This window comes from Primulina eburnea, chromosome 2 (assembly GCF_022965805.1).
Source record: "Primulina eburnea isolate SZY01 chromosome 2, ASM2296580v1, whole genome shotgun sequence".
Lineage (NCBI taxonomy): Eukaryota > Viridiplantae > Streptophyta > Magnoliopsida > Lamiales > Gesneriaceae > Primulina > Primulina eburnea.
This window is the reverse complement of record NC_133102.1, coordinates 15,440,610-15,453,008: the sequence shown is the minus strand read 5'-3', so window position 1 is coordinate 15,453,008 and position 12,399 is coordinate 15,440,610. Positions and strand designations below refer to the sequence as shown.

Here is a 12,399-nt window from a genome sequence, read left to right as displayed (position 1 = left end):
AGGATTTTTCAATTCTTTTCCCGAACCTTTTCTCGATTTCTTCTTTTCTGATATCTGAAGAATTCGTGCCTATATATATATATATATATATATATATATATATATATATATATACACAAACGTATGTAAGGCAAGTGGCTCGCCCCTTTATGCTGCACGTCTCGCGCATATGCGCGACCACCATCGGCGCATATCCGCGAGACACAATCTCTCAGCACGTGTCTCGGCAGCTTCCGTGCATATGCGCGCCTCCAGTCCGCGCATGTGCGCCAATTATTCTGCCATGCTCGCGCATGTGCGCCGTTCACGTCGCGCATATGCGCCGAGCACTTCCTTAGGCTACTGGACTACTCGCGCATATGCGCGCACTGACATCGCGCATATGCGCGAGACCTACTGTCTCCGCATACATCAACTCGCGCATATGCGCGCCTTCTGCCACGCATATGCGCCAACCTTTCTGCCTACTCTGCGCATGATTCGCGCATCTCGTCGCGCATGTGCGCGAATGCACACTCTCGCACATATATATTTCGCGTCTTTTCCCATCTTTTCCGATCTAATCCGTTCCGTCTATAATTATCTAGATTAATCAATAAATCATTTCAGATTAATCTCGGGTTACGATAATTATACTCAAATCATTTCAGATTACAGTAATCAAATTCTCGGGTCTTACACGGAGTACTGTTATCCGCCATTTAACAGGGAAAATAAAAAGATTAAGGAAACCTGAAATAAAAAAAAAACAAAAATAAATGCAACATAAAAATTTAAGGATCAGAAAGAGAAATAAACTCTTCTTGAAAGATTTCATTTTCCAAAAATGGTTTAAGCCTTTGTCCATTCACTTTAAAAACATCACCATTTTTAGGATTTTCAATATCCACAGCTCCATAAGGATACACATTCTTTACAACATATGGGCATGTCCATCTTGATCGTAATTTTTCTGGGAATATGTGAAGTCGAGAATTATAAAGAAAAACTTTTTTACCAATCTCAAAAGATTTTCTAAGAATAGTTTTATCATGAAATGATTTGATTTTTGCTTTATAAATCCTTGAATTCTCATACGCATCATTTCTGAGTTCATCAAGTTCATTAAGTTGCAATTTACACAATTTTTTGGCATCATCCATGCTTGAATTTAAAGTTTTGATCGTCCAATAAGCTTTATGTTCCAATTCTACAGGCAAATGACAATGTTTTCCATAAACCAACCTATAGGAAGGCATATTCAATGATGTTTTAAAAGCTGTTCGATATGCTTAAAGTGCATCATTAAGTCGCAGAGACCAATCTTTTCTATTTGAGTTAACAGTTTTTTCCAAAATTTGTTTTATCTCCCTATTAGCTAATTCAACTTGTCCATTTGTTTGAGGATGATAAGGAGTAGTTACTTTGTGAGTAATACCATATTTTTTCATTAATGAAGCAAATGGTTTATTAACAAAGTGAGTTCCCCCATCACTTATCATAGCTCGAGGAATTCCGAATCTACTAAAAATATTTTCTTTCAAAAATTTGACGACGATTTTATGATCATTTGTTCGACATAGAATTGCCTCTATCCATTTGGAAACATAATCAACTGCAACTAAAATATACAAGTATCCAAACGACGGTGGAAAAGGTTCCATAAAATCAATTCCCCAACAGTCAAAGATTTCAATTTCAATGATAGGATTTAAAGGCATCATGTTTCTTTTTGAAATTGCACCCAATTTTTGACAATTTTCACAGATCTTGCAGATTTCGTGGGTGTCTTTAAACAAAGTGGGCCAATAAAATCCACACTGCAAGTTTTTGCAGCTGTTTTCTTTGAAGAAAAATGTCCTCCGCATGCTTCTGAATGACAAAATTTAATGACACTACTTACCTCATTGTCGGGTATGCAACGTCGAAAAATTTGATCTGGACAGTACTTGAACAGATACGATCATCCCAATAAAAGTTTTTTACCTCATTCAAAAATTTTCTCTTATCTTGGGAACTCCATTGCGGTGGCATTTTTCCTGTCACAAGAAAATTTACTATATTAGCAAACCAAGGTGTAGTAGTAACTGAAAATAGATGTTCATCAGGAAAATTATCGTTAATTGGTGTCATTTCACAAGATGATCCTATTACTAGTCTCGATAAATGATCGGCTACGACATTCTCGGTTCCTTTTTTATCTTTGATCACAATGTCAAATTCTTGGAGCAACAAAATCCATCGTATCAGTCGTGGCTTTGCATCTTGTTTCGTCAACAAATATCTAATAGCAGAATGATCAGTAAACACAATAGTCGTTGATCCAATCAAATAAGAACGAAATTTATTTAATGCAAATATTACAGCAAGTAGTTCTTTTTCAGTTGTGGAGTAATTCATTTGAGCATTGTTTAAAGTTCTACTTGCATAATATATCACATAAGGCTTACCGTTTCTTCTTTGACCCAGTACTGCACCGACTGCATAATCACTCGCGTCGCACATGATTTCAAATGGTAAAGACCAATCAGGAGGTTGCATGATAGGAGCTGATGTTAAATGTCGAATGATTTTATCAAAAGCATTTTGACATTCTTGAGTCCACTCAAATGCATTGTCTTTTGTTAAGAGGTTACAAATGGGTTTAGAGATTAAACTAAAGTCCTTTATAAACCTCCTATAAAATCCAGCATGTCCCAAAAATGAGCGAATTTCTTTAATGGTTTTTGGAGGGGGTAAATTGGCAATGACATCAAATTTTGCTTTATCAACTTCAATTCCATGAGATGACACGACATGTCCCAGAACAATCCCAGAAGTAATCATGTAATGACATTTTCACAATTTAAAATAAGACCTTTTTCCTCGCATCTTCTTAAAACTTTTTCCAAATTTTCAACACAATTATCAAATGTATTCCCAAAGACAGTTAAATCATCCATGAAAATTTCCAAACAATTTTCAACCATGTCGCAAAAAATGCTTAGCATACATCTTTGAAATGTTGCTGGGGCATTGCATAATCCAAATGGCATCCTTCTAAATGCAAATGTTCTAAAAGGACATGTGAATGTAGTTTTATCTTGATCTTCGAGTGCAATGGGAATTTGATAATAACCTGAATATCCATCAAGAAAACAGTAGTGTGGATGACCTGCTACTCTTTCTAAAATTTGATCCAAAAATGGTAGTGGAAAATGATCTTTTCTAGTGGCGTCATTTAATTTTCTATAATCAATACACATCCACCAACTAGATGGGACTCGACTTGTTAACAATTCACCTTTTTCATTTTTTATCACTGTGATGCCAGATTTTTTCGGAACTACTTGTGTTGGGCTTACCCACTTACTATCAGAAATAGGGTAGATAATCCCAACATCAAGTAGTTTGAGAACTTCAGTTTTCACAACATCTTTCATGTGTGGATTTAATCTCCTTTGTGGTTGTTGAGATGTTTTAGCATTTTCTTCTAAATGAATTTTGTGTGTGTAAATTAGTGGATTAATGCCCTTGAGATCTTTTAGTGTCCAACCAATTGCATTTTTATGTCTTTTAAGCATATAAACTAATTTACCTTCTTGATCACTTTCTAGTTTGGAAGAAATTACCATCGGATATGTTTCATCTTCTCCAAGAAATGCATACTTCAATTCTTCTGGCAAGGGTTTTAACTCCAATATGGGTGGTTCGTCTTTGTTCTCATATTTTGCATCAAATTCTTTCTCTGATCCTGGTAACGAGTGATACCTGATAAAATCATCAAGATCAATTTCAATATTTTCTTTAACAGTTTCAATTGAACAAATATCTAATTGATCACGAGTACTCTCTTCTTGAATGTTTTCTTCCACAAGAGTTTCAATAAGATTTTCATCTTCACTTTCATCTCCTTTGTCATGTGGTTGCTTACAAATATGAAAAACATTGAGCTCCAAGGTCATGTTACCAAATGACAACTTCATTATTCCATTCCTGCAATTTATAAGAGCATTAGAAGTTGCTAAAAACGGACGACCCAGAATTACAGGAATTGCATTACAAGCTTCGATAGGTTGTGTATCTAAAACTATGAAATCGACAGGATATAAAAAGTTATCAACTTGGACCAACACGTCTTCTACCATACCTCTTGGCACTTTAACAGATCTATCAGCAAGTAAAAGTGTTACCGAAGTAGATTTTAACTCGCCTAGATTTAGTTCTTGATAAAGTGAATATGGAAGTAAATTAACACTAGCTCCAAGATCAAGCAAGGCTTTTTTAATCTTTCGTTCTCCAATAATACATGAAATAGTAGGACAACCAGGGTCTTTGTATTTCAAAGTATTATTATTTTGAATGATTGCACTTACTTGTTTGGCTAAAAATGCTTTCTTTTTCACATTCAATTTTCTTTTCACAGTGCACAAGTTTTTCAAAAATTTAGCATATGATGGTACCTGTTTTATTGCATCTAATAAATGAATATTAATTTTTACTTGTTTAAAAATATCATATATATCAGAATTCAAATTTGATTTTTTTGTATTTTTCAATGCATGAGGGAATGGTGGTGACACTTTTTGTTGAACCTCCTCTTCGGAAGTTATGGGTTCCACTTCCTTACCCTTTGAAGTTGATTTATCATCATCTTCACAAGGTTCAAGAATGGATTTTTCCACAACCTTACCACTTCGAAGGGTAATAACAGATTTTACCTGATCCAGCGGTTGAGTTCCAGAAGTTCCAGTTTGTGAATGATGATCCTTGGGATTAGGCATAGGTTGTGAAGGAAATTTACCTTTCTCATGAACATTAAGTGCAGATGCAAATTTAGCAAGAGTATCTTTCAAATCTGTCATGGTTTGAGCAGTTTCAGTATTGATAGACTCTTGCTTTGCAATGAAAGAATTCAATAAATCTTCCAAATTCCTTTTAGGTGGAGGAACATAAGTGCATAATTTTGAAAATTTTGTTGATTTTGAAAATTTGGTTGCGGAAATTGTGCAACATTATCATTACTCCAACTAAAATTTGGATGATTTCGCCAACCAGAATTGTAATTTTGAGAAAATGGTTCAAAATTTGGCCTTTTGAAATTGTTCAAAACATTGACTTGTTCATGGAGACATTCTTTAAAAGAGGGTAAAGTGGGACAATCTTTTGTAAAATGATCACTTGTATCACATATGTGACACGCAATTTCTTGAACAGATTTTAATTGACCATTCTTTTTCAATTCAAGTGCCTCAACTTTTCTTGCCAAAGAGGTAAATCTAGCTTGAAGATCATGTTCATCTTTGAGAGTGTACATACCTCCACCAGATGTAGGAGATTGAATCTTGTTTGATGGTTCAATTGTACCTATAGTATCCCAATTTTGAGCATTTTCAGCTAATGAATCGAGATACTCAATTGCTTCGTTTGGATCTTTATCTTCAAATGTTCCATTACACATAAATTCAACCATTTGCCTATCTTTAGGTGTTAAGCCTTCATAAAATTGAGAAACAACTCTCCAAATTTCAAAACCATGATGTGGACAAAGATTAAGCAATTCTTTGTATCTATCCCAACACTGATAAAAAGTTTCTCCTTGTTTTTGATTGAAAGTGATGATTTGCCTTTTGAAAGAATTTGTTCTATGAGATGGAAAAAACTTTTTCAAAAATTGTTGTTGCAATTCATCCCAAGTTCGAATGGATCCCTATCTAAGATTTTGTAGCCAAGTTTTAGCTTTATCTTTTAAAGAAAAAGGAAAAAGCTTAAGTCGAATGGTGTTCATGCTACAATTTAGATCATTATATGTGTTGCACACTTCTTCAAACTCTCGTAAATGCATGTATGGATTTTCAGAATCTAAGCCATGAAAGTTGGGTAAAAGTTGGATAATACCAGGCTTAAAATTGAAATGAGATGCATCAGGGGGAAAAACTAGACATGAAGGTGCACTAGTACGTGTAGGATTCATGTGATCTCTAAGTGTTCTTCGTCTATCATGATCATGTTGAGATTGAATTTCATCTTCATTTTCTTGGATGGGTTCTTCCGCCATGTTTTGTAAAAATAAAGGGTTGTTTCGAATGAGTCGACCACTAAGTGTACGTGACCAAATGCTCTTGCAAATGTAAAAGAAAAAGAAAAAAAAAACACACAAAAGCAATAAAAATTCAAATAAAGAAAAATAAACTATAAACAATATTAAACAGACTTGAAATTAAATTATACTTCCCCGGCAACAGCGCCAAAAACTTGTTGCGACTTTGATTGTTGCACTCCCAAGAGCAGGTTGTCCACAAGTAATATAATTCGGTGAGTCCGAATATCGTATCCACAGTGAAGCTAAGGTAATTATAAGTCCACTACAATGTCTTTTTGTTTTGTTTTTGTTTTTGTTTCTTTATAATTTTAATTGTTTGAATATTTAATGGGTAAATTTTAATTGTTCAAATTTTAATTTAAGTAGTTGAGATTAAAGGATCCACTCTTGGTATTTTAATAAAGTTAACATTAACGAACAATATTGAAATCCACTTAATAAAATGGTTCCAATATATTAAATAATCATATTTATATTATGTTATAATTTATTATCTCATAAATATATAATATATACCAAAACTTATAAATGTGGTCAAGTATTTATTGTGCTATATATATATTTGTAAACACTAAATCAAGGTTCCCACTTTAAATGGTTGGTAAAACCAAACTAACATTTAAATGGTACCAAGAAAATATTATTATGATATATTTATACATAATAAATCAAGGAATCCAAGTTAAATGGTTGGTAAAACCAAACTAACATTTAAATGGTTCCAAGAATTTAATATTATAATATATTTATATATAATAAATCAAGGCATCCACTTTAAATGGTTGGTAATACCAAACTAACATTTAAATGGTTCCAAGAATTTAGTGTAACATATAGCAACAATAAATCAAAACTCCCACTTATAAGTAGGGTATAAAAATGCTTAAAGAAATAAATATAACATAAACAATAAATAATGATTAAATAATATAAAACATAGATTCTTACCTTTTAATAACCTTATTATCATGCCAAGAGTTTCACCTTATCATCTCAACTTTAGGAAGTTATTCATTATTCAAAGTGTAAAACTTTGAATATGAAATTAACATGCTAATTATATTTAAATGAAGAAATAAAAGAAAAATATAGAGAGAAATATTATGAACTCAAAGGTTTGTTCATAGAATGAGGGATATTTCAATACATTACAATGCACCCCTATTTATAGAAAAATTTGGGGAGACAACCACAAATAAAATATTATTTTTTACACATAAGTCTTCATTGGTGTTCCAAGAAATTAATATTTTAATACACATAACTTTTGAAAATCTTCTTCTCCGAATTTTCTTCTTCACATAAAAAGAAACATGTGGATAATTGAGTTGTCTAGTTGTGGTAATTTTTTTAAACCATTTGACAAGGTAATTTGAGAGATATGGTCAAAATACTAGAGTATGGTAAAACTGCCACTCTTTTGGTAACTTTATTTGTTGCATAATTTGATCCCACTTGTGAGAAGATTTTTATCTCATACTTTCCATCAATATTGTAGATATTAACATCAACTTTCTACAGGTCCAAGAATCATCTTAATCCCATTTGCAACACCAAGTTTATTCGTGTTTTATCGAACTTGTAAAAATAGTAAAAACTTATAATTACACAACTTATATTTTATACAATTTATTATAAAACATATAATATTTAAACATTTAATAAAACAAAAACTATATATTTATATAATAAAACATTTAATTAATATATAATATTTTATCTTTATCAATAACATCGACCTATTACCTTAATAATAAAAGCCTTCTAGCATCAATTACCTGCTCAAACTATCATCTTCCCAATTACAATCTAGTTGAGGACTAGGACTCTGAACTTCCTCATTGGAACAAGTGTCGCATTCTTATGTATCCTTAATGCTTACTAGCATATAAACTTAATAATTTATCCCCTGTTAATGATGGACTAACTCTAATAAATCAACTTCACTTATAACCCATAGAATTCTAGAATTCCCATATCAAAAATTTTGATTTCTTAGTCGATAAAAATCTTAATATTCATTCATTGATAACTTATGTTGAACGCAACTAATTCCATTTTGTTTTTTGTTTCACCCAAAAATTTCCGTCTGAACCAATATCTCATAAATTTGAAATTCAAACTTACCTAATCCAAATAGATTTGGATAAATTCCAATACACATATCCGCTTAGCCCCAAGTTTGTTAATGACTTCCAAAATTTCTCAAGACAAGGTGTCTACCTCAACTCTTACGTGTGTCTACCAATTAAACTAACTATCATCGTTCCCAATTTTCTTAAAAATTTTAAATTCTCACAAGGTATAATCTTAACTGTTAAGATCATGACTACAACTTGTGACACATCAAACTTATGTTCCCAAAAATTTACTAACTCAATGTTTATCCTTATAACTTAACTAACCGATCAAATTTTCCTTAAATCGTCGTCACTTTAAATTCTTAATTTGCCACAACATTATTTCACTAACGCTTACATTTTCATGCCTAAGATTGATTCATCCTACAATGTCCTTGGTTACCATTCATTATAACATTATAATCCAAATATCTAAATATTCTATATTTCCTTCGAGCTTAAATAACCGAAAATTCCTACCATTTAAACCGTTCAATTCTCACTTACTACTAAATAAGTTCTCAAATTTCTTAAAATTGTAAAATTAATTCTTACTTTCCTCAAATATCATCCAACTTTTCCCTAAATCTCGAAATTCCACAATTACCCATTAGTCCTCAGTATTCCCAATTTCATTTTATAGGTTTCCCGCATCATAAGGTTCAATAGCCTTAAGTTTATTAAACCCAAAATTAATTCTCATAACACGTCTTACATTTCTATAAATACTTAAAATTCCAAGTGTTTCTCAAAAGCTCGCAATTACATCCTTAAAATTTTGAAACTTGCAATCTGGCCTTTACAGTTCTCCAAATTTACATTTTGGTCCTACAACTCTTCGAAATTTGCATCATTGTCCCCATAAAATTTTCCATCTTTACCTCATTAAACTTTTAAATTCTCGAACTCAAAATTAAATCCCAAAATTTGGTAAATTCGAAAATAGTCCTTAGAATTTTATTTTTGAACCTAGGTCCTCAAATCATTGGTTATTACAATTAGGTCATTAAAATTCTCTATTCCTGCAATTCAATCCTTAAATCCAACTATGTAGAGCATGCATCCTAAATAAATTCTCATAATTAATCTTACATTTCCATAGATACTTAAAATCCTCAAATTTTACATTTATAATCCTAAAGATTGTCGTAATCTTCGAATCGCTATTGCTTATATGAAATCCTCAAAAATTTATTCGACTAGCAACCAAGAACCATCAATAATTTCTTAGAAATTCTACAAGTCTCAAAAGTATTCATAATTTTAAAGATTAACTTATGACCCATAAGGAGGACATCAGTACTACTGACCAAAAATTAATATAGTCAAATCAATTTCAACTTCTCCTAAGGCCCAATATTCGGATTCTTAGACATTTCCAATTCCAAACGTAACCAACATGCATAATTACATTATTTCTTTAAACTTAAATAAATACTGCATAACTAAAATCTGAACGTAAAAGATTTCATGAAAACCTGCTGTTAAAATATTTCATGCTTTGAATAAAATGCGCAAATATAAAACTTACAGACCGAAGACGTGACTTCATGAGCTTCTCGTGGTCAGTAGTAGTACAACCCTTTACAGAATCATTGCTCTGATACAAACTATAGAGGCCCTGTAAATCCTTACTTGAAAATTTGCGGGATATTTAAAAATTTTCTTTTAAACTAAATGAAGTATCAAATTCATAAAATAAACTGTTAAATAATGTTTAATGTTTAAAAATAGCAGCGGAAAATGTTTGCAAAGTAAAAATTTAAAATAATTCAACAAAAGATAAAATGTTTGAGCATTAAAAATAAAATGGCAAGTGTTGAAACTGAGGTCCTCGGGTGCCACTACTGCCGACCCAAGCTAGCTCACTGGTTCCCGCCCTCGGTCCCGACATCATCAGTACCTACAACAATCAAGTCTAGTGAGTCTAAAGACTCAACATGCATATATCGTAAATAACGAGTAAATAGTATAGTAAAATTTGCATGGGAGTAAAATTATCATGTCATGAGGCATAATCGTGAAAATAATTTATCATGAGCAATTATAATACGTGCATAACTGAACTGAAAATCATAGTAAAATGTTTGCTCCTTGGAGCCCTGTACTGAAATAGCTTGCAATAAATTTTCTGGTGAGATTATGGTCTACGCAAGTGGTCCCTGAACTGAACTGAGCAGACCGATACTGGGGACCGGACCGATACTGGGGATCGGATTTACGTCTGATCAGACTACTGCCACAGTACTGTGTGAAACAACTGAACTAACTGGTAACTGGTTACCGGACCCATACTGGGGACCGGATTTAATACTGATAGTAAAGTGACCACAAGCAATATCGCATAAATCTCAAAATGAATATTTTGCACGTAATATAATTAACCAACATAATTAAATATGAACAATTTCGATCTTCTTGCATTAAAATCGTGTACTTGCGATATTTAAAAATACATATATGACCTGATTGAAGAGTGAAAGAAGATATAAATATGCCTTGGTTTGTTTTGACAGAAAACAAACGAAATAACGACGTGGCGCGGCGGAGACGGAGTGCTCTTCACTTTCTCACTTTTTCTCTCTTAATTCCTTTAAACCAAGCATGCACCATAATTATTATAATAGCGTAAAAATCATAAACGTGATGCATGAACATTAAAAAATATCATGATTTGTGCTCAAGGCGCTGCTAGGACCTAAATCTCACCCCGGGAGCAAAATGACCATTTTGCCCCTATAAACCCAAAAATTGTCGTTTCATCCATGGACCTCTAAAATTGACCCGAAACTTACCAAACTTCTTAAAATGTTCCCAAAAAAAAAGTAAGTATAAGCATTCTTAGACGTAAACTCGATCCCATAACACAACTTATCTAATTCGTTTTAAAACTTCAACCGGGGTCCCGATTTTAATCCGAATCGACCCAAAATATAATCAAATCTTTCCCAAGTTTTTATCCTATCTTTAAAAAAATTAAAATGATCCTAAAATAATCTTGCCCAACCCAAAACTCTCGGCTAAAAGTATATCTCCACCTTACCAACTCTCGGCCCTACCCTCATTTAACACCACATGCATGGTTTCCTCCCAAAACCCACACCTCACGCTACACCGTCACACCAGCCATGTGGCAGCCTAACAAAGATCTAGATCATACCCCAAGCCACATATCAGCTCCATCTCACCGCCCCCATGCAAGCCACAACCTACGAAGAACCGAGAGAATCACACGAGCCTCACTTACGGATCCCCTTCTCGCGCTAGGACCCGATCGAATTGCTATGGGGATAACTCCAGCAACTATCAAGCCTCACTAAGCTGTGTCTCCAGCCCACCAGTACCTAGTACGTGGCTCGATTTAACCCTCGCGCCACTAGTTCCATCACTCTCCCGATCACCAGCCCGTTACGAGACAACCCTGCACTACTACACTCACGGCCCTCTCCCAAATCTGTCCAACCTTACACCAGCTCCGAGACTACACGAACCTGCTATGGACAGTCCCTTAGCACAAAAATATAAAGGATATGAGTTGGGAAAACATATGCAAAGATTTGAACAAAACCCAATGCTTCACCATGCCATATTTTTGGATCGAGATTTCTATGCAACAAAACACACATATCAGTGAGTATTTAGCGTGTATGATGCAAAATGAAAGTTTGAGGCATGCCTTGATGATTGATGAACCACACACGAGGAGGGAGACACCGGGAGAGCTCCTAATGCAAAGAACGGAGGTGGCCGATAATTTCCTGGAGGTTGCTGTTGGGAACTCGAGGAAGTGGTGTCTGCAAGATGGGTGTAGGCTGGTGGGGGGAATTAGTTTAGGTTAAAAGTGGTTTAGGTTAGATTATATAATATAAAAATGGTTAACCAATAACTAATGGGCCCTAAATGTTATTTTAAAGATTTAAAAGATATTTAAGCCCAATAAGCTTAAAAAATAGGCCCATTAAATCCAAACGCATTCCCTAATAATATTTCGAGTTGAAAAGATTTTGAAAATATTAGCCGAACCCTTTAAAGAGTCCTCCGATTCGATAAAATTTGCGTACCGTTAAAAATAAAGTCCCGCGGGTAAAAATACCCCAAAAATTCCTATTTTTGTAAAATACACTTAAAAATGCTTTAACTTAATTTATAAAAATAAATCATGTAATAAAATAATTTTTCTGAAAATTCTCCGGTCTCCATTCCTCGCTCGAACGTGAA

At 33.4% G+C, this 12,399-nt stretch overlaps 1 protein-coding gene across 1 annotated transcript in view; it reads right to left on the bottom strand.

Moving 5' to 3' along the window:
• LOC140824146 (uncharacterized) overlaps positions 1-4,823 on the bottom strand; it is a 46,203-nt gene extending 41,380 nt beyond the window's left edge. The window contains 6 exon segments of the mRNA XM_073185745.1: positions 998-1,748; positions 1,883-1,941; positions 1,944-2,819; positions 2,822-3,300; positions 3,394-3,839; positions 4,179-4,823. Coding sequence (XP_073041846.1) covers positions 998-1,748; positions 1,883-1,941; positions 1,944-2,819; positions 2,822-3,300; positions 3,394-3,839; positions 4,179-4,823 — 3,256 coding nt within the window.
• Positions 4,824-12,399: the final 7,576 nt, after the last annotated feature.